This window comes from Carcharhinus amblyrhynchos, chromosome 31, assembly GCF_965287045.1.
Source record: "Carcharhinus amblyrhynchos chromosome 31, sCarAmb.v2.hapA, whole genome shotgun sequence".
NCBI classification, from domain to species: Eukaryota; Metazoa; Chordata; class Chondrichthyes; order Carcharhiniformes; family Carcharhinidae; genus Carcharhinus; species Carcharhinus amblyrhynchos.
Window position 1 is genome coordinate 12,482,169 of NC_137354.1, and position 27,775 is coordinate 12,509,943.

Consider the following 27,775-nt stretch of genomic DNA (forward strand, 5'->3'; position numbering starts at 1 on the left):
TTGATGATTCACAACTTTCAATATACCTCTATCCTGCCTCAAAGTGTAGGGTTATTTGCTCATTAACAATTGTTTTCTCATTAAACTCACTGTTACATTTGCAGCCAATTCTGGGACAAGACAAACTCTGGGAAGTTGGGTGTCATGGTAGCCATCAACTGGCAATGATAATATTGATTAAACTTGAATTCTGCCTCAATGGATTTTGTTTTATTGCATTTTATTTACCCTCTTTCTATGGGCTGAGAGTTATGTTCGAACTCAGTTCAGGCTAGTAAAATAAAAATCTTGTCTGTCTGAGAGGTACAGTAGGCTTCAGACCAGCTTGAGTCCACTGCTAATTAATGGACATGGCTCCAAAGTACAATACTGCCAGAGTTTGGGCAAAATTACTAAAATACTGATGATCACATTCAGAACTGCCATATAGGTGGCTGAGTGAACCACCTTTTTTGAAAAAAGGAAATGGGGAACAGGTGGGGAGGTGGATTTGAGACCAGGGAAATACCAGCCATGATCAGATTGAATGGTGAGCAGGCTCAAAGGGCTGAGTTTGCCTATTTCTGCTCCTAATTCCTGTTTTCCTATGTGAGCATGTCTTGCTAGTGCGGCAGAGAATGCTTCTCCTGTTATGGTACATTGTTAGCAGAGTAAAGGAAGCATACTCTTGTGTTATCTTTGCTAAACAAAATCACGTGTGTACAGAATGGAGTCTGGTACAAATGTGAAATTAATTTAATCCAGTTAGGCTTATATACGTAAATGGCCCACAAAGGGCACAATGCTCTTGTTTCCTTACACAACTCATATACATTTCTGGTTTTTCATTTATCTACATGTCAAACTAACCACTGGTTTCCTGTTCCTAAGAGGATATCTCCCTTTCTGACACACATTTTCAGAACTTGGTGACCTCTGGCCATGTGTGTGGAGAAGTTTTCTCCAACACAAAATGATTTTGACCTTAACCTTCAATTGAATTTTTCACTTCTTGAGACATGTCTGTCTGGCTCTGATGTGGATTTGAACTGGTTTCAGACATGACTTGTATTGGAGTAAATATTTGTGTCCTACTCATATCCCAACTATCTGATTCATCAGATCATTTGATTCTTCCTAACTTCTCTGTGAATCTCTGAAGGCAAACATAGCTATATATGAAAATCTAACCCCAACATCTTAACCAAATATGTGCAAGGACCACATACTTTCACAACTCTTCTTGGTAGCCATGGCAACCACTTACCTTTCATCCTAACCTTCTAGTTCAATTTCAGACTTCTTTTCACTTACCCTATTCCTACCAAGACTCTTCCTGTCTTGATTGTTTCTGTTCTACTGACCATGTTGTGTGGCTTCAGCTGTGAGAATCTTGTTCTGAAAGGTCTTTTAAGAAACATTTCAGGTGGAGTTTTGCCTGAAATCGTGTGTTACGATAAATAAACAGAAAATTCTCCAGCCTGTGATCCAGTAAAAATTGATGTTTCTTTACAATTGTACCTCGTATCTTCTTATCAAGAGCACGCCTAACAAGTTGTACTGTGCACTGGGTCGCTCTGTTGAAAGCAGGATGAAATGGTGGAACTCTGATGTGTTTTATCCTGTTCATTCTATGAATTATGCAAACTCCTCTGTATAAAACTGAGACCCATTGTCATACACGATTTCCTCTGGGAACCCATAAGCAGCAAACTAACTACTCAAAATAGCGACAGTTTTATTAGTTGTTTGATTCATCAGGAACCCCTCAATCCAATCTGGCTATCACAGTGAACACTTATAGCCGTTCAGATTCTGCGAAACCAGCGCATAGCTCCTGTCACACTCTATCTGTCCATTTCCATGGTTGTAACAATCTTGATGGTGGCTGCTCCTCTACCGCCTGACAACTCTTTACTATTTCACTGCCTTCTATGTCCTTATCTAACCCTAGCCATCAAAGATGGCCGCTTTGTCAAACTCATCCTGAAGTGTTGATCATTGTAAATCACATAGCAACGGCAATCCGCACTCTTCAGCAACTACCAACTCTGGTTCCCCACACGACACAACCTTTATCAACTGACAACTCATTCTTATACATAAATAATGGCCTGATTTCTACATTCACTGTGTTTGGCCATCCATTTGTGGTATAGTCATATACCCTTGTCAGTCTGGGGTCCCTGCACGTTGTTCTATCAACATCATCTGCTGTGATTACTAACCCATCTACTTGCGAAAAGAAAAATGCATCTTTCCTTTTGGACTCTACCTCTGGAGATGGGTAATCTATACATTGCATCAGCATCACAATGATCTTCCAATTGTCCATACTTAATATTATGCCTGTAGGCAGAAATCATAATCCATCTCTGCATCTGGACTGCAGCTAGAGTGGATCCTGGAGACTTTGGATTCTTTTTCAAGGCCATGATAACTTCTCCGATATCCTCACTGGGCTGCTTATATCTGCTTATATATTGATAGCTTTCTGCAATCTCCAGTGGCTTCGGGTTAAAATTGTTTGACAGCATTGTCTTTTGGCTGAGCTGACTTTTGAGCATTTCGTACACTTCTGGATCTGCTTCAGTCAAAAATCTTGTCCCACTGCCTGCTTCACAGCTGGATTATTAGGATCTTAAAGAATATTGCTCGTACTGAGAAATATCTCTATCTGTTCCACATGTGCATCAATAGCTTCTTGGTCATGGCTGTACTTCCCAAATCGCCCAATAATACTCATTGATGCAATCATCTTCAAAGGTCAGTCCACTCATGTCTAGCACACTTCTTTCTAGCCCACGTTTTTAAGCCTTCCTTTCACTGAAAGGACACTCACAAGTTCTTCCACTAGTTTGCTGGAAGCTTCTCCAGCCCAAATATGTTCTGCGAGGGAATCTGCAATCCCACTGTCATTGCCAGACTGTGATACCTTTGCAGAACAAAAACCCCAGTGTGTACAACATGGCATCTGGTACAAAAATTGAATTAGTTTAATCCAGTTTGGTTTATATACACACTAAACAAGGGCACTACTACAACTCTGTATTTAGATGTACTTTGCTGGGAGTACTTAAAGCCACCATTGACTAATAAAAAATGCACACCCAGCATGCGTTGAAAATTTAAGAGATAAATGTCCAGCTGGACCCAGCTACGTTGAGTGAACTTGCAATCGGAATTCCCACCCTGCCTTTTTATTACTTCATTTACATAACAGGCAAACATGATTGTCTACAGCCGTCAGCTCATTTTTACAGCCATCAAAACCAGCCAGGATTGGTCAGTTCCCACTTCCACCAGCACCATTGCAGACACTCCTCTCCAGTTACTGAGAAGTGACCTGCCAGCTTTCCACCTCCCCTCTCGGGCAACCAATCCCTGGTCTATCGTTGACCAAATTATCAGCAAAAGTCAAGAGAGGTCGACGTTTGGTATCCTGGACAGTGCTGCTATCTATTAATGAGCAGCAGCAACAAGGCACAGCTACATTTGAGTTGGACAAGTGTTTTTTCTGTTTTAAAGTGAAGAGCGGGATTTCTGTGTGATCCTTGAATGATCCTCTCTGAAGAACCTGAGATATGTTATTTGTGAAATGACATTTCATTTAATAATTTCATGAGAACGATTTGATCAGGATAACTTTTCTTCCATGCCGCTTTCCAATGCAAAATGACAAATAAGGGAGTGATTGATTAAACTTGATATTGGATTAATACTTACTCCGAAGTTTAAAATCTAGTTAAGCTCGATCTACATTGAACATGAGTTTGCTAACTTGTGTTTGAATTTGATGTTGGGTTTCACATCTGATCCACACCTTTCATTGGTTTTTCATGTTTTCCCGTGTCTCAGATAGAGTCATCAGATGCATGTCTAATTCTGGCAAATAAATACTGTCCTGATCCTGATGCTGAAGATGCCTCCAATATCATGAGGTAAGAGTGGAAGATGGAACATTACTGCTGAGAGCAACTTCATATTCTGATGAAGGGTTCAGGTTGAAGAGTCTGTTCAGAAATGATGAGTAGGTCGTTCCACTGTGCGTGCTGTGCTAATGGTAGTGAGTAACTGGGTTTATTTGTAAGAATGCAAGGTGTTTTAGGAAAACAAAATAGCAAACAGCTCGACAAATCTATTCCTTTTTTGATAGATAAGCATCGACCTTCACGTTATATCAAAGAATCCCTACAGTGCAGAAGGAGGCTATTCGGCTCATCGATCCTGCACCGACCATAGTCCCATCCAGGCCCTATAGATTTAATATATTTAATATATGATTTATATAACCTCCCAGATTTAACCTACTAATCCCACTGACACTAAGGGTCAATTTAGCATAGCCAATCAACCTAACCGGTACATCTTTGGACTGTGGGAGGAAACTGGAGCACTGGGAGGAAACCCATGCAGACACGAGGAGAATGTGCAAACTCCACACAGACAGTGACCCAAGGTGGCAATCAAACCCAGGTCTCTGGAGCTGTGAAACAACAGTGCTAACCAATGTGCTACCATGCCTCCATCTGATCACAGATTTGATGCCATCTGATCACAGATTTTAAAAAAATGGAAGAGCTTGGCTTTATTGTTTCTATCTCTTGCACATGGACAAAAGTCTTTTGCAGACAATTTTTCAGCTGGGGATTGTGAAAAATTGTGGTTTTGCTCCAGAATCTGTCAAGCCAGGTGTTACAAATGGAAACAACTCTGGAAAATAAATGTAGTCTCAAACAGCCCAGTGAAATGAGCTGGGTGACAGTAAATGTCATGTGGTATCTGCAGTAGAGATTAAAATGAAAGCAAGCAGTGTGCTATTTACCCATCAAGTAAGTGACCTGTGGAATATCAGAGACCCAGTTAGTTCTGTGTGTCCACTTCCACCCAGTCAGGAATATTACAGAGCAGCAATAGCTGACTGCAGGGGAGGAGATAACCAGCTAGGTCAGTTCAGGAATAATGCCAGTACATCTGAGGGAGGAGTATGACAACAATTAAAACAGGAAGAAAGAAATTCAACTTCGTGCGGCACAGTGGTTAGCCCTGCTGCCTCACAGTGCCAGGGGCCCGGCTTGGGTCTCAGTCTGTGTGGAGCTTTGCATGTTCTCCCAGTGTTTGCGTGGATTTCCTCCGGGTGCTCCGGTTTCCTTCCGCAGTCCAAAGATGTGTTGGTTAGGTGGATTGGCCATGCTAAATTACCCCTTAGTGTCAGGGGGACTAGCTAGGGTAAATGCATGGGGTTATGGGGATAAGGCCTGGATGGGATTGTGGTTGGTGCAGGCTCAATGGGCCAAATGGCCTCCTCCTGCACTGTAGGATTCTTTGATTCCAATTTATGATAGGAATAGCAGGAAAGGTCTTTACCATGAATTTTCTCTAACCTCCCTCTACTCTAGCTCTGTAAATTCGACATTTTCATGTGTAAATGGAGTATATTCCAAGTTACAGCAATGCAGTAGTGGAAAACTTGAAGTTTCTCCATTCTGTTTCCAGGTTTGAGTAGTGTTTTAAGCTTTTGTGTAATCCCATACACAACCAGCAGAGGGTGCATAGTCACAGAGGTAACAGTAGGTTCCCATTGAGAGGCCGAGGAACAGTCAGCCACGATCTTATTGAATGGTAGAACAGACTCAAGAGGTCCGAAAGCATATTCCTGCTCCCGCTTCTTATTTTATTAATAAATGGCTGACGAAGGAGCAAAAATGGACACGGTCATTTTTAAAATGAATGATTCATTTCAGTTTTAGTCAGCTCTGATTCCACAGATGCAAAACTGAGTAATACTGCCATGCACACTCCTTCACAGCTTTGTAGGTGTCTTAAGTGTTTGGGAGATTATGTTGTGTTCTGTTTGTCTATGACGTGATTATTCAAGGGTTTAGCCAATAAACTTAACAATGAGTCACTGCTTAATGAACATTTTCCTTTTCTCTTTTCAGGGTAATATCAATCAAAAATTACAATCCAAAGATAAGAATTATAACACAGATGTTACAGTATCATAACAAGGTCAGAATCTTCTTTTGTATTAATTCAGAATAATGCTTTTATTACTCTCCTGAGCAGACTGATAGTTTACAGACTTCGCTGTTGAAGACTGCGAATATTGGCAAACACCAAAGAGACAAAACCTGTGTTTGAATTTGAAAAGGGCACCTATAGTAGTCTTCTCAGTAATATTCAACAGGTGAAATAACATGCTGCTGAGTCACTATAGAAATCTACAGCACTGAATAGACCTTTCAGCCCATCCTGTCCCTGCTAGCACCCTCAACTGTCCAATTAGTTCCATGCACCTGCCCTCAGAGCCTATTAAATTCTTCACCTCAAATATCCATTAATTCCCTCCCAAAAGCCAGTGAACCTGCCTCCATTGCTCTGCTAGACCGGCTGAAGTGGCGGGTTGGGGGCTTTAAATCTAGGCGGCAAGGGTTTGATCCTGGGGATGTGGACAAGTGGGTTGGCTCTCTTGGAGAGGAGATTTTACAAAATTCCTGGTCCCATTGTGCTAATACAGAAAACTTATAGAGTTTGCTGAGATAACAACAATGGTAGCTTTATTAAGAAACAACATAGTGGCTTCCTTGCCATGAAGTCTGCCAGAGGAAGCAGACTCCTGAGTCATTGCCTAATTTCCTGTGATGATGTATACCGTGTTCCATTGGCATATCACTCAGTTAGAATTAACTCCTGATACAACATCTCCCCAAGTCTCCGATCCTCCACACTATACTAGAGGATTTTCACAGTAATTTCACTGTAGTTTTCAATCCTGCAGAAGATGCATCTGCAGCTATGATAGTGGGTAGTTCTGGATTGTCGTAAGCTAAAATATTAGGTGTTACCAGCGTCTGATTTTCCCAAAAGACCTCTGTTGTACTTCCTCCGATCACCATGGATTGTCTTGTTGTAACAACTGGCATAGTGACTCATTGAAACAGACAACTTAGTGACTTGGGTTTACAATACCCATGAATCTCTGGAGCTCAGTCACGTTGTGAGGAGCCAAGAACTGCTTGATTGTTCTTGTCTTCTGTGAATCCACCCCGGCACCAGATCCGCCCTGACACTGGATCCAATTTGACACCAGATGTATCCACAGTATGCCCAAGGAACTTGACTGGTGGCTATGAGGATTAATATTTGTTGTTACATGCAAGTTCTGCTTCCTGTTAGCATTGCAGCACGGCACACACTCGTCATGTGCCTGAGTGGAACCATGGATCAGGACATCACCCATGTGCTCATTAATTGCCTTTGTTCAGGTTAAATTGTCAAACACGACTCTATCAACAAGCACATTCCTAATTATTTCATCTCGTCTGCCATATTCACAGTTCTCAGTCACTGGTACAAATTGTTGGTAAATGTGAGTCACGATGCTTGTTTGGAGAGTTGGTGCAGACGTCATGGGCCAAGGACAGTCTCCTGTGCCATAATGATTTTGTGATTCTGTATCAGTGCACCGCTTGTCATTGGGTACACTTGTCAAATTTAGCCCACTTGACATGGTATCCTTTCACAGATCGAACAGGCATCAAGTGCTTCTATTTCCTCATTATATGCAGTTTTCTGCCCCATCGATTACTTCCTCGATGAGGATATCATCTGCACAGCCACCCCTTGTGTATAATAGCGTACTGACCTGCTCACTGGCTTTACAGTGACAGTTGATGCAGTTGCGATATCTGGTAAACCTTTGGCACTGTTTCAGCCAGACTTCTGCTTGATTGTGGCCTGTGATCTGCTTGAAGCTTTCCAGTAATGAGATGATGTATACTGTGTCTCACTAGCATACCACCCGAAATTATCCCCTGACATTGCAGATTCCTGCTCCTCCTGATCTACACACAGTGCAAGAAAAGTGCTCACCTCTTCCGTGCAGCAGCTTTCACCTTCTTTCAGCTGCCTTGTTAAAGCTGGAGCAGGCACCTCAGCCTAACACTTCAGTGATCCACCTGCTACTCCTGCAGGATTGAGCTTGTTAAAATTTCAGAATAAAACTCGACACGTGCAAGTCCTGCTGTTTTGAGGAGTGCAGGGGGAGCAGACTGGAGGCTTCCTGCTGCTTGTAGTATAGGATCCCAGGGAGAATCAGAAGGGAAAGAGAGAGAGCAATGAAATAGTCTGATGGAAAATGACTTGCTGTCTGTCTGTTCAGTATCATTTTTGTCCACTCGTCTTATGGCATGGCATGTGGCATTAAGACAAGGAGATATTTGATATGATACGTCTGCGCCAACTCTATAGCTTCCTGACCATGACCTGACTTGGGTCCTGGCTGCAGACTGTCAGCAGATGTTCCTACTCTTTTTTTTAATGTTTTCCCTCACACAGACACCGGGTTCCCTCAGTCTGATGGAGAAAAATAAATAAATTTAAGCAAGATATTTTTGCAGAGCACATAAAATGTAACCAGATGAAGCATGAGGCGTGGTGGAATTTAAGGAGAGTGATATTCAGCTTGTTTTTCCAGAAGCATTTTAAATTCAACCCTTCCGCTTGGCCTTATGTGAATCTCACTGCACATGACGTGCAAGCTGCACGGAGCCAGTTGCAGTTGCTCCCCTTTGTGGTCACTATTGGAACGTCAGAGAGTAAAGCTTCTCACTGTCAGGGTAACTTGCTTCTCATAGAATCCCTACAGTGCAGAAGGAGGCCATTCGGTCCATCAACTCTTCACCGATCACAATCCCAGCCGCACTCTATTCCCATAACCACATTTATGTACCCTGCTAATCCCCTAACCCTAAGGGTCAAGTTAGCACGGCTGATCAACCTAACCCTGCATATCTTTGCACTGTGGGAGGAAACCGGAACACCCAGAGGAAATGCACGCAGACACGGGGAGAACATGCAAACTCCACACAGGCAGTGACCCAAGGGCAGAATCGAACCCAGGTCCCCGGCACTGTGAGACTGCAGTGCTAACCACTATGTTGCCCCTTGAAGACAGAGGAGGTGTTACAGCAGTTACCCTGTGATGGAGAAGCCTCCCCCCACACCCCCTTGTCCCTTTAGGTTCCCTTCCCCTCTCCATCTGTGAGAGGGCAGCAGAATCTCCTGCTGATGTTTCATTGAGATCTATTACTGTTCTATTACTCAGAGTTTTATGGTGAGGAACCTGGATTGTTTTCTGCCCTCCTTGCAGTGTAGCTGAGAATGGGAGCTTCTGAGGGAGAAGGAGTCCAGAGCATTGTAAATTTCAAATTGCAGCTCAGTCAATCGGGGCTGATGTCAGGAAGCTGCTTTTCACACAAAAGGAAAAAATATGTTGATCCTGGGGTTCAATTAAAAATTCCAGAACTAAGATTGATGACATTTTTGTTAGACATTTGTTAAGCGACAGAGTCTGAGCCATTTACAGCACAGAAGGAGGCCATGCAGCGCATGAAGTCCATACCGGCTCCACACGGCATTCTAGTTGGTCTCACTCCTCTGTTCCATTCCCATAGCCCTGCAAGCTTGTTTTCTTCAAACGCCAGCATCAATACAGCTAAATAGTGTTAAGATATAGTTAAAGCCATGGTCTAATTAAATAGCTTAACAGGTTCAAGGTGCTGAAGGGACTACTCCTGTTCCTCTGCTCTCGGCTTCTATCATCGCCTCTCACCATGACTGGATTTCAGAGTTCACTGTGTCGGAAGTAACAGGCACAGCCGCTAAGTCCCTTTTCTGTTTCACAGTTCAATATGTTGCATTATCTCTCGCTCCTGCTGTAAACCTTCATCATCCATTGGTGTTGACAGATGACTTTTTTGCAATGGGATAACCTCCACTTGGTCAGCAGAAATGTTTTTTTAAAGAATCCATCCTTTCAATCCATGTGGAAATGGTTTGGATATTCTTACTAGTTTTGGGAAGAGCCAGCATTGTTTATTTTAGAATGATCTTAGATGAGATCCTCTGAAGCAAATGGGATACAAGGTATGTTCTCCTTGGGGCTTAAAATGGATAAACCTAGCAACTTGCAGCTAAATTCAATGCCCAGTCGGGACTCTTTGATTTGACTTAAGTCGAGGTAAAGAAAATAGGCCAGTTCCCCAGTCTATAGCACCCCTTCCGTGCAGATGGAGGTCATTCGGCCCGTCAAGTCTGCACCAACTCTCCGAAATTGAGTCCTACTCACGCCCACCTCATCTTATTCCTATAACCCCATGCATTTTCCATGCCTAATCCACCTAACACATTTTTGAACACTAAGGACAATTTACTCTGGCATCCTTGAAATACAGACTCAACAAGAAGTCAGTCGGCCTTGTTAAGAGTCCTGACTTACCTTGTCGGGTAGATCGGGAACTTTGAGTCCTGACAGACTCCTGGCATTTCCACACATATGCAGTCTGGCATTTGTAGTTTTTTGGACCAAGGACATGGGCCCAGTCCACCTACATAAAACAAAACAGGAGGAAAACCAGTTTGGATGTCCGAAGAGTAGAGTGTTCTACCAGAGAAGGGTCCCAAGAGAGGTTCTGGTTAAAGAGAAAGGACTGTGCAAGGAACCACTGAGAAAAGGACACTACCAGTAGGAACTACCAGGAAGGTGATCAAGGAAAGTGGATGTAAGTGATAAAAGTGCTGCAGTTTGCAGGCTTTCAATAGTGAGGGCTTGGGAGAATCCCTGGGCAGTGGCAAATACAGCAGGACGTTGGTGATTCTGTGCTGGGGCAAATGTATCCTTTTGGAGCTGTTGTATTTTGCTCAGCATGAGTGAGGAGCTGAAAATATGCTTGGGGGTTGGTGCTGAAGTGCAGTCTCAGTTTCAGGGAAATGGTGTCTCAGGAGATGAGATTGAAAACCTGCGAAATGAGCTGTTATGGAGGCAGTCCAAGTTGGAGTGACATTTGGAGACGATTCCAAAGCTAGATCTTTGAAAGGGAAGAGTAAAGACATGCAATTCCTTATAAAGGATACAGAGAATTAACAAGAATGTACAACTCAGCGAATACTTATATCTGAATGGTTTGTTGAGAAATCCACGGGCTCCAACTTGCTCACAACTACCAGTTATTGTACAGTGTGGTTTCGACTTCAGTTTGCCTGTTGATTCACAATTACTTTGTGTTAATCCTGAATGTTGGAGATTGAGAAATATATTGTAAATTGTTTTATAATTTTGACCTTGTATAGTAAAGGTATCAAAACAACTCAAAGACAAAAGAAGTTAACACCCAGCTGTTTTTGACCATTCAACATCAATTCAGACATCTTTGTGGATTCCTGACTCAACTAGACTAGCTGTTCTTTGAAGAGTTCTTCAAATAGCATAAATATGAGCCAGCCATGATTCTGTCATTAACAGTTTTTCTTGTACATTAGGAGATTGTGAGCTAATACCCACTGAAGAAACTTGGACACAATCCTGGGGAGATTTTCCACGCTCACTTTTTGGAGGGTAGGAACAGCGGCAGGAGCCATGGAATCCATCCCTGCCCCACCAATCCCGCAAATGCAAATGACATGATATCGAACATCAGGATCTCTATTTGAATACAGTTAGATTGGCACGCTGATGTGAATGAACAATCATAGTAGGATATAGAGTCATGGAATCCTACAGTGCAGAAGGCAGCCATTCGGCCCATTGAGTCTGCACTGTTCACAATTCACATAACCCCTTGCATTTACCCTAGCTAGTCCCCCTGACACTAAGGGGCAATTTAGCATGGCCAATCCACCTAACCCACACATCTTTAGACTGTGGGAGGAAACCCATGCAGACACGGGGAGAATGTGCAAACTCTGCACAGAGACGTAATCTGGAATTGAATACAGATCTCTGGCACTGTGAGGCAGCAGTGCTAACCACTGTGCCACTACGCAGCCCCTAATGTGCCGCATGCACCTAGCTAACTAAACCCACCCCACCTCCTGCCCCCAGAGGACGTCATGTCAATGCATCGCTCAGGAGTTCGAGGATTATGTCCAGGCACTGGGTTAGTTCAGCTTAGCTGAAATAGCACCCAGGGAGTTGCAATAGGCCCCATTGATCCTCAGGCAATAAAGGGAGGCAAAATTAGTCAGACTTCCTACTCCAGATGACCATCTAGTGACCCCCTCCTTCCCATCCACCTCCTCCACCTTGTGCCCTCACTGGTAAGTGTGTGCATGGAAGTAGGATGATGACAGAATTTTGTCTGGTCATTAAATCCAGCATGGTGAAGTAACCCATTAACATTTGCTGCCTGAGTATGGTATGGGCCAATTCAGTGAGGCGTTCTATCCTAGTGGTCTCAATGGTGACTGTAAATCTGTTCTTTGTTAACACATTCATGATTCCTTCCATACAGAGGATCTATTCTGACCCCAGAGCAACAGAGAAGGAAGTTGCTCAGAAATCGGAGTGAAAAATAAACAGACGCTCCTACATCTTAAACTCCACAATCAATCCATGGGTTTGACTGTAACTAAAAACCTGATTCCAGTGGCTCAGATCTGTTCTTTGTTTTTTTACATATTATATACTTGAAATAACCACAAAGTGAATCTTTCCAAATCCAGGGTTCACACACCTGTAAAATGTCAGGCAGTGAAATGCAGCACCGAGAGCCCAGACACAGAGTGGGAAAGGGAGGCTGCTTTATATCGAGTCTACCTTCTGAGCATGCCACGGAAGGGCTGCAGCTGCTTGTAGTTTTGTAGTTCATTACAGGACAGAAATGCTACACTGGCACTCTTGGACGAACAATATAAAAATAAAACAAAATGTTTAACCAGCGATATTGGAAAGGTATGAAAGGCCCTGGGGAGCTCGCTCTGAATGGGCAACAGATGTGGATACAGATTGAAGTACAGTGTGTTTGTTGCATGCCGCTCTGGTGCCATTTTATTGTGTGGGGTTCCCAGGGAAAATAAAGGAGACAGTTTGTCGTAACATCTCACGAAACGCTGCGCATTTTTCAAGATGTTTTTTGGGAGCAAAGAATTGAATTTGTGACTTCTCTTTTATTTCTGCTTTCCTCTGCTATCAGGCCCATCTGCTGAACATACCCAGCTGGAATTGGAGAGAAGGGGATGATGCAATCTGTCTTGCTGAACTGAAGCTGGGTTTTATAGCTCAAAGCTGCCTGGCTCCAGGCCTCTCCACAATGCTGGCCAACCTCTTCTCCATGAGGTCGTTTATCAAGGTACAGTACTGTCTCTTCATATTAAGCCTGACAAAACATTCATCCAACTTGTCATTCTTTTGAATAAAGAATATATCTCGAAGGGAAAAATAAAAGATGGAAGATGTTACCATGTTTTTTTTCCTTAACAGCAGGTGCCCCTCACGTACCACAGCTTTGAATGGGTGCCAGTACTGCAATAGTCCAAATGGACTGGGGATCTGACGTTGTTTTCTTAAGCTTTAATTTAGTTCAGGCTAACAGTCCATGGGTTATATATTTGGTGCAATGTTTAAAAGAAAATTTGCTGTTAAGCGTATAAAATAATAAGCAGTTAGGAGTGAAAGCCAGATGTGTTTTTTAGGTCACAAGCTGCACAATGGTAAGAGTCAAACCATCAGGAGACCCCCATCTTCTATGGTTTCCGTTGAAGTGCACAGTACCCAGAAGGGGCTATTTTCTACATTTCTTTCTCTGCGGTCCTGTAGCACAGCCACCGCAACAATGTTCCTGCGGTGGGTAGGTGATTGAAGATGCAGTGCAGTGTCCATCTTTGCCACCATCACAAGGTGACAGGTTGTAATGGCTGCTCAGCCTAAAGGCTGTACCATTCCAGAGACTTGAATGCAAATGCATCTCATCACACACTTCAGTGCAGTACTGAGGGAGTGCTGCACTGTTGGAGGTGCCATCCTGAGACATTAAGCTGAGGCTCAGTCCATTCTCTGAGGTAGCCATAACTTATTTTCAAGTAAGAGCAGGGGAGTTACCACCATAATCCTGATCAATATTTATCCTTCAATCAATGGCATTAAAGCAAATTATTTGCTCCTTATCATATTGCTGTTTGTGGGAACTTGCTATGTGCAAATCAACCATCGTGATTCCCACGCATCAGTGACTATTCTTCAATATTATGCCATTGGCTGTAAAGTGCTTTGGGACATCCTGAGTTTGTGAAAGGCACTGTGTTAATTCAGACCTGTCTTTCTGTCTGTGAAAGCTTTCTCAGTGAGCAAGATGACAACCTTGAAAACAGAAAGTGATGGTCAAACTGTTATGACGTATACTTAAGCATCTGATCATGATATTGGAACTTGTGATAGTGGGCCATGATTTGAATATTGTTTGGAGTTAGCCAGGTGAACATGGTAGCAAGTTATTGTAACATCCTATAAAAAGTAATGAGTTGAATAGCTGTTGGTTGTGTGGGAGAAAGGAGGAAAGTTTTCTTTTGCATAATGCTGTAGGATATAACATTCCTTAAACCAGCCCATCCAGACGGTAGGAATTACATTGAGTTGATATTGCCCTTTTCCGTGAAAGTGGCGCTAGTTCCTTACATGATGTTTGAGAAGTTGTGATTATTAACAATGAGCATTTAGAAAAAAAATGAAGATAAATGGCATTTTCTATGCTGTGTTGTACAGTTATAAAATTGAGAGGCATTGGCATAAATTACAATTTTGCTGGGAGCATAAAAAGGGTGGTAGCAAATTGTCCAGCATTATGGCACACTAGACTGGTTGAGGCTTTGCGGATTGAAGCAGATGCCAGCGTGTGATACAGTCCGACAGGATTACTGTGCAATGACCATCATTGATGCCAAGTGTAAAAATAAAATCCTTTATAAAAACAATAGACGGGCCTCGATTTACAGAGTCCATGATCTTCAGAAATCTGAAAATGCTTCACGGCCAAGGGATTAATTTGAAATACAGTTTAATTATCTAGCAGTCAATGGTTGTGAAAATACAGTAGAGTGTATAAAGGGCGGACAATTTGCTACTGTCCATTCTGCAATCCCGACAGAGTTGAATTTGTCCCATAATGCGGTCTGACACATGAGTGCAGTACTGAAGGAGTGCTGCATTGCTGCTGGCAATCTGGATGAGGTTGTTCAACTGAGGCTATGTCTGCCTATTCAGGCAGATGTAAAAGACCCTGTGGCACTACTCAAAGAAGAGCACGTGTGTTCTCCTGGTGTCCTGGCCAACACTTATTCTTCAGCCAGTACCATCATAATAGTTGTCTGGCTCGCAGTCGATAAGACCTTGCCATCTGCAAGTCAGCTGCCTATAGTTCAAAATAATTTGTTGGCTGAAGAATTTTCAGACCTCCTGAGGTCATGGAAGGCTCAATATGAAGATAGGTTTGTCTGCTTTTAAAGGTTTTATCATTATGCTTGATATCCACGTGGGCAGTGTCACATGGTAGCACGTGCTCCGATTTGCAAAGCATCATGTCTTTGTGCTTGTTCCACTGTGGGAGGGGTCATTAGGAAGTTCAGGCTGCTAAGGCCCAGTATTGAGCAAATTTTGGCAATATCTGTGTTTGTCAGGGACAAAAATTTGAGATGTGTTTAAGGAGATTCGTTATTGTATTCCTGCTGAGGGATCTTTATAGTGCAGACACTTCATAAAATGCAGAATATCAGCACAGCATTCACATCAGTACCTTAAATACTTGACATATTTTCAGTAGCCTTGTAATGCATATGCTTGGCATTGGCACTTTCTAACACCAAAGCATTTTTACCCCCATGCACTGTGGTCAAACATTAGCTCACTGCAGGCGCGTTAGATGTATCTAAAGGGAAAGTAGATAAGAACACGGGGGAGAATGGAATAGAAGGATATGGTGAGTGAATTAGATGAAGTGGGAGGAGGCTCATGTGGTGAATAAACACTAGCACGAACCAGCTAGGCTAAGTGTACTGTTTCTGTGCAGTAAATTTAATGTAATTCTATAAAATTCATTGCAAATTTGGATTGGGCAACAACCACATCAGTTAGGAGATACTCAGAACCAACAGCAATATAATTGAAATACTTTCAAAACTGTGATGCATCCTGCCCAAAGAAATCTTAGCTTAAAAAAAATATATTCAGAAATATGATGCAAAACAACTATTGTGATAACCTTAATGAGGCCCATGGGGAATCTCTGACTGATCCCCTTGTGAAGCTCGTGAGTTCCCTGGTAACAGGCAGTGACCTGCCAGGCATGACCTGAACCTTTTATGGCAGGCCCAGGACTGGGCCTGCTGAACGGGAGTCCCAGGTAAAGACTAGTGTGTGTACACCACACTAGTGATTTTACTTTGCATTCTGCAATAAACCACATTCTTTTCCAGTCGGGCTTCCTGAGTCATTACAACCACCAAGTGTGAACTGTTGGAAAAACTTAAGTCAATGTTGTTTACAGTGCAGGTTCTATTGAAGGACTGTCCATTTATCAAACCACTCTTACCTTGTAGCCTTGAAAGAAAGTGTATTTGATGTAAAATATGTGGGGATTTAAAAAATCTAGGCTGCAAATAATACTTAAGTAAACTAGAATGCATTTATAATGATCCTTGCATTTGTTTGATTCATATGCTGCTCTGCTGTGTTTATAAGCAATAAGGGATGGTTCTTTTGTATGCAGTGTCTAGCCATCAGCAGTATGCTGCTGGGGGATATTTTTATGCAGCTTTCAAGATATTCAGCTGGCAATATATAAAGTTTTCAATGTGAAACTCAGGCCACCAATTTGAAGTACTGTCCTGGGGAAGCAAACCAGGAGCTTTAGTTTAATACAAGTTGATGCGTTCCTAATAAAATCATTGCATGTGTTATTGCTCTTTAATCTGTGTGCATTGCACCACTGGGTCTCGCACAGCGCCTGCATTCCAAAACAAGATGTGAAGCAGATAAACCCTTTGTAGTACAGAATACCAGCACTTCAGGCTGGCAGTGATTTGCAGGGCTTGTCATTAAATGTTCATGACTACTTAACTAATGCTGAACTTCACAGGTTTATACCAGCCTGTTTGCAGTGTCTCTGAGCTTGAGATTCAGCCTGTCAGATGGTTCTACATACCATGTAGAAAATAGTAAGGTGTCAGCCTTGGCTCAGTGGATAGCACTTCCGCCTCTATATCAGAGTTCTGTGGGTTCAAGCGTCAAGCCCCACTCCAGAGACGTGAGCACATAAAACAGATAAACACTCAAGCGCAGAGGGATTGCTGCACCCTCTTGGGTAATATATTAATCCAAAGCCAGTTCGATCCTTTTACATAATTGTAAAAGATCCTGCAACAATCTTCGAAGAGGGGCAGAGCGGTTCTCCCTGGCGTATGAACCAATATCTCTCCCTCAACCAACACCATTGCTAAACAGCTGATTCTAGCCATTTTCTCATTGCTGTTTGTGTGATTCTATTGAGCAAATATTAGACCATAAGGCATAGGAGCAGAATTGGGCCATTCGGCCCATCGGGTCTGCTCTGCCATTCAATCATGGCTGATAATTTTCTCATCCCCATTCTCCTGCCTTTTCCCCATAGCCCCTGATCCCCTTATTAATCAAGGACCCTATCTATCTCTGTCTTAAAGACATGCAATGACCTGACCTCCACAGCCTTCTGCGGCAAAGAATTTCACAGATTCACTAGTGTCTGATATTGGTATTGACTGCTGCATTTCCTATCTTCCAATAGTTTCTGCACTTCCAAAATTATTAATTGGAAGTAAAGTGCTTTGGGCCATTCTGAGATTATGTAAGGTTATATAAACTATGTCTTTCTCTTTACTGAAGTTACTTTGAGCCACATTAATGTTGTTACGGAGATAGGGAGAGGTGTGATTTGGCAACAAGGATGAGAATTTTAAATCCAAGATTCCCAGGTTAGGGGCCAAATGCAAACACATTTTAACAGTTGAATCTTGAGGTAATAAAGGCATGAATAACAAAATTATAAACCTGTTTATAAAGAGCGCATTTACGATTTCATTCTGCAGAGCGCCCAAAGGAAATCTTTCCCTTGTGTTTTATAGCTCTGGGTTTTGTGTGATCAAATCTTATAAAATTCAACACATTAATCATGCCTTCCTCCAGCTGTTCATGATCTGGTAGTATGATGTATTCGATGTTATGGATGGACTGTGTAAGCTCAGCTGATAAACTAGGAGATGCGTTTTTCCAGCCCATTACCAATGGGATAATAATGGGCTGAAAGGCAGAGGTCTGGCAATATAGTGGGGAAGGTGTCGGGCAGACAGCCTGACCACATATTGCCCGCCAGTGGCGGGAATCTTAGTGGTGTGACAATTGAGCCACTTAAAATCCCAATTAAGGGCTACTTCCCATCTATGTGGGCATTTGCCCCGAAGGGAGGATCTGTTGCCATATGGGGAGACTGTCAGGTAAACCCTGGTGGCCTCCTTGTGGGTGCTAGGCAGCTGGTCCCTCCTGAATGGCCATTCCATGACCCATGGAGAATCACCCAATCTTATGCCCAAAGCACCACCACACCACAAATCCTGTTCCCCTCCCCATATAGCATGGCCGGACTTCCTGGCTCTGGTTTGCCCACAAGTACCTGCTTGCCCTTTGAGGTGTTCACTGCAGCTTCAGGAGAGGCCACAGCTGCTGATATTGACACTGACAAATAGACTTCTAGGGTCCTTGGAAAAATTCAGTCCTCGATTTCAGGTTAACTGAATTTTACATTCCAACCTTCCTATTCCTTTACCCGTAAATGGTTAATGTGCCTGAAGCTGCCATCAGCCAAGGTCTTGGTTTTGCAATTTTAGGAAAATAAAACAGACCTTACCCATTATGTTGGACCTTAAACAGTATGATTCATTTTGACTGCCTGCTGTATTATTCATTTTAAAGCAAACACAGGAACCAGAATCATCTGATTTATTTCTCCAGTTTCTACAGTATTCATATGGAACCTTTTATTCTTATTTAACATTTGGCAAGAAATGAAAAAGAATTTGACTTCAATATATTTGTAAAGTTCAACATACATTTATAATAAGAAAAACTTTTTACAAAACAATGACTAATAATTTCAGTAGAATTTGTCTGTCAGACTTTATTCATGAAAGACATAATTATCCTCTGGTCTGCTTTTCAGGGCCAACATATCTTAACATCAGGAACTGTTGGGTTAAAATGCAGATCTTCCAAACATTTCAAATTGTGTTTGATGTACCATGTGTTAAGCAAATTGGATTTACAATTAGATGAAATTTGAACACAAATGTCTTCTCCAAAAGGGCATTTGTAGCCCACGTATTGCTTGTATGTACTTCATCAAGCTGACTTGTTTTTTTTTCCATATGATGATTTTTTAAAAACTAATGGAAAGGAGGACAAAGGTTTTTGTAACACTGCGTACGTAACTCGGTTGGTCTATCCATTGAAAATAATGATACCTTTAGCCTGGAGAAAAAAACGTCAAAAATGACAACTCCTGTCTGATCAAGGATTTGTTAAACATTTCCAGTCCTGGAGGGAAACACTTAGCCATTAGGCTTCTAACATTAGGGCTGAGTGAACTGGCTTGCAGATAAGTCTGGATTGTCCATTGAACCTAATTCTACATCGCATAGTTACTTTCCCATATTATCATTTGCTAAAGTAACCTAAAGTTACTAAATTGCCAATCTATACCTTCATACAGCACAGGGGAGCAACTGGCTTGAGTTGTAAACCATTAATAGCCATTCTACTCCAAACACTTTTTAAAATCTGCCTGTCTTTTACATAGTTGTTAACTGTGGCATGGCCACTATATGTCCCAGGACGCGCTTTGTTTTCGTTGTGGTGACCCACTCGGGGTTTGAGGAAATTGAGAGGCAGGCAGATAATGAGCTTGGCCTGGTTCAGTGACCAGAGGAGGACAGTCCTTAAAAGGAGCAACAAATAGAGTGGACAGTTTGCTACTGAGTCCAGAAGATTTCTTGTCCAGAATTAAGAGCCACCAGTGATATGATACTGAGCTGCTTGTTTGTATTAGAAACTGGATCTTTGCCAGCCATTTCTGGCTGGGTAGCCTGTGTTCTAGATTTGGAATGAAATCCATGAACTTCATTAAATAAGTCTTGTTGAATCTCAAAACGGAAATACAGTTGCTTACCTAGTTTGAGAAGATTGTCTTCACAGGTAGAGTGAGGTTTTTGAAGGAAACAAAATCTTATGGTACTTTTCAAGATTTATTATTTCAATGGATCTGGGTAGTGAACATTTATTATCCATCCCTAATCGTTCTTGAGAAGGTGTGATGAACCTTCATCTTGAACCGTGGCAGCCATGTGGTATACGTACACCCACAGTGTTGTTGGGAAGAAAGTTCCAGGATCTTGACACTGCAGCAGTGAAGTAATGGCAATGTAGTCCCCAATCAGAATTGCATATGCCTTGGAGGGGAACTTACAGAGAGTGTTGTTCCTATATACCTGCTGCCTTTGTCCTACGGCTTTGAAAAGTGCTTTCAAAGGAACCCACGTGTTGCTACAGTGCAATTTGTAGATGGTACACGCTGCTGCCACTGTGTGTTGGTGCTGGAAGGAGTGAATGTTGAAGGTGGTGGACGCTGCTTTGCCCTGGATTGTGTCGAGCCTCTTGAGTGTTATTGGAGCTGCATTCATCCAGGCAAATGAAGAGTATTCCATCACACTCCTGATATCTTTATGTATAGATGGTGGACAAGCATCAGGGAGTCAGGAGGTGAGTTACTCTCTGCAGAATTCCCAGCCTCTGACCTGCTCTTATAGCCATAATATTTAAATGGCTAGGCCAGTTCTGTTTCTAGTCAATGCTAACCCCAAAATGTTTGAAGTGGGAGATTCAGCAATGGTAATGAAATTAAATCCCAAAGAAAGATGGTTGGATTTTCTCTTTTTAAAGATGATCATTGCCTGACACTTGTGTGGCGCGAATGTTACCTGCCATTTATCAAACCAAGCCTGATATTGTCCAGGTCTTGCTGCATTTGGACATGGACTGCTTCGGTATGTGAGGAGTCGCAAATGGTGCTGAATATTGTGCAATTATCAGTGAACATCCCCACTTCTGACCTTATGATGGAGGAAAGGTCATTGATAAAGCAGCTGAAGATGATTGGGCCTTGGACACTATCCTGAGGACTGATATGACTGACCTCCAACAATCTTCCTTCATGCTAGTTATGGTTCCAAAATCATTCAAGTTCAATAATAAGTGATTGCTAGTTGAACGTTAGGAGTTTTTTCTATTAATTCACCTGGGAGGAGGAGAGGCAGTTTGGACCAGGCCTGGAACAGTGGCAATGGCAGATACACCGAGGCCCAGGATCAGTGCCTAAAGTACCAGGGAGAGGAGAGGTCACTCATGACAGGACGGAGGAGGGAGCTGGAGCAGTAGCTGTTACCATCCTTGTTGCTGAGTTTGAAAACTAGTTAAAAGAAATTGGAAAGTTACATCACAGGAAGAATGATTTGGTTGGAGGGTATCTGCTCTTAGAGACTGATTTTTACATATTTTTATAAAGGGCCGTGTGTAAATTTTTCTTCTTAGTTACAGTAATGTATATATTTTTAGATAAATAATCCCTACATATGCACTTATTTTGTTTGGTGCGAGGGAAGAAGCAAATTAATGAGAAACTGGTAAGTTATTCTACTTACAATAAATAGTTTATAAAGTTAAAGAATAACATAGCAGCTCAACCTAGTGGAATCTGTGTCCTGTGGAATGTGGGAAGTTGTGACCTAGACAGATACATCTGCAGAAAGTGTCACAGTCTGCAGAAGGTTGAGCTCCAGGTTTCAGAAGTCTAGCAGTGGCTCAAGTCACTGTGGTATATCCACGAGGCTGAGAACTATGTGGATAGCACATTTTGAGGGTGTGGGGGTGAGGGGCGCATGATCACACTGCAGGTTAGGATGATGCACGCAGAGAGGGAATGGGGTAACTGCCAAGCAGTATAAGTGAACCATGCAGGCAATGCAGGAGTGCCCGGAGTTGACCCTGTTGGCTGATAAGTTTTCTGTTTTGGACACTGCTGATGGCAATGGCTCCTCAAAGGAGCCTAGCATGAGACAAGTGCATGCACCACAGTTGGCCCAGCTGTGCAAGAGGGAATGTACAAGAATGGAAGAGTAACAGTGATAGGGGAATTTGTTAGTTATGAGAATAGACAGATGTTTCTCCAGCTGATTCTCCAAGATTGTGTGCTGTCTCCTTGGTGCCAGGGTCAAGGATTCACAGAATGGCTGCAAGACATTCTTCTGAGGACATAGTCCACATTATTATCAATGACATGGGTGGGACTAGATCCTGAAAGGAGGTTTCAGAGAGTTAGGAAAGGAATTAAAAAGCAAGACCTCAATAGCAGTAACCTCAGGATTGCTTTCACGTGCTCGTGAGCAGAGGAATAGGAGGACTCGGTGAATGATCTAGAGAAATGGTGTAGGCCGGAGGACATTAGATTTCTGAAGCATTGGAACCAGTTCTGAAGCAGGTGGCCCATGTTATACCTCAGCTGGACCAGGACTAATGTTCTTGCAGAGAGATTTGCTGGTGATGAGGATGAGGATTTAAACTAGATTGGCAGGCGATAGAAATCTGAGAGGGAGTTCAGATTAGGGAGAAGCAAAACTAGTAACCGGAAGTAGAAAGGCAGCAAATGAAATGAGAAGGCAGACAAAGCAAAGACATCTGGTGCCTATTTTAATAGGATTAAAATACAGAATAATCACAGAATGCGCTTAACCTTGTCTTTTTATCTGAATGCATGCAACATTCACAACAAGGTAGGTGATTCGAAGGCACTAATAGAAGTTAGTGGGTCTGATTTAATTGCTTTTAAAGAAATGTGGCTACAAGGTGACCAGAGCTGGGAATGTAACATCGAAGGATCTTCAACATCTAAGAATGATGAGCAAAAAGGAGAAGGAGGTGAGGTAGTACTGTTAATAAGGGACAAAATTATTACATTATAGTGAGAGAGGATTTCAGATCAAAAGGTGAAGATGTGGAATTGGTGTGGATGGAGCTAAAAAAAAAAGCAACGGACAGCAAACATTGGTGGGTGATGTTTAAAGACCACCAAACAGTAAGTGACAATGTCGGGTCAGATAATAAATCAGGAAACTAGAAGTGTATGTAACACAAGTAATGCAGTAATCATTGGTGACTTCAATCTACATAAAGACTGAGTAATCCTAACCGGCATTAATGGTGTAGAGGATATATTCGTGGAGCATGTATGAGATGGGTTTCTGGGGCGTGTTGATGAACTAACATGTTGCCAAGCTGTTCACAAACATCTATATAAAAAATGTGGACATTGGGACCAAATGTAAACATTTCCAAATTCACCGATGACTCAAAACTAGGTAAGAATATAAGTTGCAAGGAGGTTTCAAATGATTTAGATAGATTGAGCAAATGGACAAGAACACGGCAGATGGGAGATCATGCACGTGTGAAATTATTCACTTTGGATGAAGAAACAGAAAGACAGAGTACTTTGTGAATGGTGTGACATTGGGAAGTGTTGATGCCCAGAGTGATCTGGGTGTCCCTGTTCATGAGTCTGTAAAAGCTAACCAGCAGGTAGAGCAAGCAATTAGGAAGACAGGTATTATGTTGCCTTTCATTGCAAGGGATTAGAGTAAAAATGTCTTGCTGTGATTGTATAGAGCCTTGATGAGACTGCACGTGGAGTATAGTGCACAGTTCCAATCTCTTTACCTACATTTGCCATAGAGGGAATGCAACAGGGGCTCACTAGGCTATTTCCTAAGATGGTGGGTATGTCATATGAGGAGAAATTGATGAAACTGGGCCTGTATTCTCCAGCGTTTTGATTAATGAAAGATAATCTCACTGAAACTTGCACAATTCTTACAGAACATGGCAGGTAGGTATTGGTAGAATGTTTCCCCTGATTGGTGAGTCTAGAACTAGATACAGTTTCAGAATAAGGGGCAGACCATTTAAGACTGACATGGGTGTAATTTCTTTATTCAGAGGTCAGTGAATCTTTGGAATTCTTTACCTCAGATGGCTGTGTAAGCTCAGTCATTGATCATGTTCAAGACAGAAATCAATAGATCTTGGGATAGTAATGATATCAAAGGATACGAGGATCGTAAGAAAAAATGGCAAGGAGATAGATGATCAGCCATGATGTGTTGAATAGCAGAACATGCTTGATAGGTTATATGGCCTATTCCTGTTCATATTTCGTATATTCCAATTTAGGGCACCCCAAGACACATTTTTAAGAACTTCATAATACTTCACAGATAAAGGACTTTGAAATACTTTGTACTGTGGCTAGTGGATAAATAATAAGTCAATTTATTTAATGGGATGATAAGAGATATTCTCATCTCCTTTTCCAATCTCAGTGTGGACCTCTCAGAAGTTAGCATTTCAGCTAGACCATAAGAGGGATGCCATGAACTGTCTGCAAAATCGCAGTGTTTGCCTTCACTGAAAGTTTAGCATTCTCCAGCTATTGGGACATATTCCCTAAGGTTAACATTCATCTACGTGCACTGGGACATAGTCCTTTAAACTGATGGAAAAGTGCGTCATGTAAAATTATAGTTTTAATTCTTGAATATTTAGTCACCTGTTCCTCGTGTTGGAAATATACAAACTCTCCATGAAATGGAACATACATCTGCTTTTTCTAATGAGGCAAATTATAGAAAATAATTTTACTGCAATTTGAGACTTCAGTAATCACAAAAAATCCAATTTACCCAATTTCCTTTTTAAAAAAATTCTAAAACACAGGAAATGCTAGTAAATAGAGTACAATATGAAGGCTGGAATATAGTACACAACATCAGTAATACATATAGGGGATTTTCACAGTAACTTCATTGCGGTGCTAATGTAAGCCAACTCATGACACTAATAAATAAACTTTAAACTGAAACGTATGATATATATTGTTTTTTATTCATCGCTGGTTGGGCCAGCATTTCTTGCTCATTCCTAACTGATTGGCTTGCCTGGCCATTTCAGAGAGCATTTAAGAAGCAGCCATATTGCTGTGGGTCTGGAGTCACGTGTAGGCCAGATCATGTAAGGACAGTAGATTTCCTTCCCTAAAGGACATTAGTGAACCAAATGGATTTTTATGACATTTGACAATGGTTTCATGGTCATCATTAGACTTTTAATTCCAGATTGTTATCGAATTCAAATTTCATTATCTGCCATGGTGGAATTCAAACCCGGGTCCTCAGAGCAGTAACCTGGGTCTCTGGCTTTCTAGTCCAGTGATAATATCACTGCACCACTGTGTCCCTAGTGTCAGTTGGTAATGCATCAGCCTCTGAATCATAAGATTTTGGGGTTTTTTATCATTTTAGTTTATTTATCAATATCAAGTAGGCTTACATTAACACTGCAATGAAGTTACTGTCCAAATCCCCCAGTTGCCACACTCCGGCACCTGTTTGGATACACTGAGGGAGAGTTTAGCATGGCCAATGCACCTAACCAGCACATCTTTCGGACTGTGGGAGGAAACTGGAGCACCCGGAGGAAACCCACGCTGACACAGGGAGAACATGCAGACTCTGCACAAACAATGTCCCAAGTAGGGAATTGAACCCGGGTCCCGGGCACTAGGAGGTGGCAGTGCTAACCACAGCGCCACCTTGCTGCCCAAGTCCCACAGGTTCAAGTCCGGTGGCTCAAGTCCCACTCTAGAGTTTGAACACAAAAATTAAGGCTGACATTCTAGTGTGGTACAGAGTGAGCATGGCATCATTGGAGGTGCCATCTTTTGAATGAGATGCTGAATTGAGGCCCCATGTAGCAGCGCAGGAGGGATGGGAAAAATCCCGTGATGAAGGAAAGGCAGTGGAGTTACCCTTGGTGTCCTGATCAATATTTATCCCTCAGTCAACATCACAAAAAAATTACCACGTTGCTGTTTGTGGGAACTTGCTGAGAGTTAACTGGTTGCTATGTTTCCTGCATTACAATAGTGACTACTAAAGGTACCTCACTGGATTAAAGCGCTTTAAGGTGTCCGGTGGTCATGAAATGAGCTCGATAAATAAACACAAGTCTCTTCTCATGGGCCTTGTTGATAATTTGAAGTATTGTTACGAAAGCAATTCAAAATGTCAAAGGGAAAAAGAAGCAACATAGATATCACCGTTAACTGGAAATATAGTGCTAAGCAATCGAATTATTGAATCACTTTGAATTCAGTGACATGAGATTCAGAGTAGATGGTTATTGCTGGTTCACCTTTTTTTTTGGTGGGGGGAGAGGGGGGTAGAGCTATGTTGATTGGGGTAGTTTGTGGATAGTGATGGATTATTGGTTCTCTTCTGTGTGTCACACAATTAGACCAGGAGTGATAGTAGCATTCATTTTAATGGTCAGTGCAAGGACCTGCATGTAACACTCATTTATTATCGTTGTGACTGTAATGCCACCTCTAATGTAAGAATTTTACTGACCTATAAAAATTACATAAAAAAACCTATTATTTATCTGAATGATTCTGATGCCATTTACTATTTGTAGAAGAAAGTCCAAAACGCCAGTCAACAGGAGAATTAATGATTTCTTTCAACTGCAACAAAACTGCTTTGAGTAATTTGTGTTTCTCATTATTGGTATGAATGATGTGTTGCACGCTCAACTGTGCAACATGATTTTTTTTGTACCATGATTTTTCTAACACCTTATCCTAGTGTAGTCATGCTATGGATGTGCCAGATTATAAATTTAGAAAACTATATGTTGCTTTAGAAATATTTAATACACTGGGAAGATGTTATGTTGCACTTGCCATGCCCATAGTTTTAAGTCCTAGTGAGATTGTCTCAATTAAGTATATAACAGATGACCTTGGGTTGCTTGTAGGAGCCCATCATACCTTCAGCTCTGGCTAGAGGGGTATGCAAACTGCAATTGTCTCCATCTTTGGAGATGGTCATGTCTGTCGTTATGTGCAGGGCAACAGTGTTTAAAAATCTGAAAATAAATAACAATTAAATAGTGATTTGCGGCATGGTGGCACAGCAGTTAGCACTGCTGCCTCACAGGGCAGGGACTTGGATGACCCAGATTCATTTCCAGCCTTGGATGACTGTGTGGAGTTTGCATGTTCTCCCTGTGTCTGCATGGATTTCCTCCGGGTGCTCCAGTTTCCTCCCACTGTCCAGAGATGTGTGAGTTAGGTTGATTGGCCATACTAAATTGCCCTTAGTGTCAAGGGGATTACATGGAGTTATGGAGATAGGACCTGGATTGTTGTCAGTGTAGGCTTGATGGGTCGAATGACCTCCTTTTGCACTTTTGGGATTATATGCTTCTTTCTTGCTATCGTTTACCGAATTTGATAGGTGAACCTTTCCTGCACTGGTACTTGTAAAAATACTATTGGGAAACCCTCAGCTTCTAAGTTAGCTAAGGCTTCATATATTTGAAGCAACATGAAGGTTTGTTATTCAATTTTTTCATATTCAAATCCTGGGGAAGTGGTCAAAACTGTAAAACACTTGCTGATTAGAGCATTCTTATAGGCCACCATCCCAGAGGTTCTGCCTCCACATTTATGCGATGTAGGACTGTCAAGTGTGCAGATCTGCTCTGCCATGGTGAGTGCATCTGCTGCCCCCAGAGGACACTGAAACTCCCAGAACTGCTGTACACTATGCAAGGGCAAACTCTCAGCGACATTGGATATGGTGTAAAATGAATTGTGGTGTGGCAGTGAACAGATCCTGAGTTGTTGTGAAGTTTTGTGTTATGCATGCATGTTTAGCCATTGCAGTTAACACTTGCCATTTGTGTTATACTGTAAAATAAATTGTTACATGTTAACTTTTTTATTTTAGTTAGCGGGAAAGCAACCTTTTTCTGATGTTCCACGCCACA

General features: G+C 42.0%; 1 protein-coding gene across 11 annotated transcripts in view; it reads left to right on the forward strand.

Moving 5' to 3' along the window:
• kcnma1a (potassium large conductance calcium-activated channel, subfamily M, alpha member 1a) overlaps positions 1–27,775 on the forward strand; it is a 754,381-nt gene that overhangs the window by 569,027 nt on the left and 157,579 nt on the right. For all 11 annotated transcript variants that reach the window (XM_080215698.1, XM_080215701.1, XM_080215700.1 and 8 more), the window contains 3 exons: positions 3,838–3,920; positions 5,922–5,991; positions 12,954–13,109. In XM_080215698.1, the coding sequence (XP_080071824.1) occupies positions 3,838–3,920; positions 5,922–5,991; positions 12,954–13,109 (309 nt within the window). The remainder of the gene's footprint in view (positions 1–3,837; positions 3,921–5,921; positions 5,992–12,953; positions 13,110–27,775) is intronic.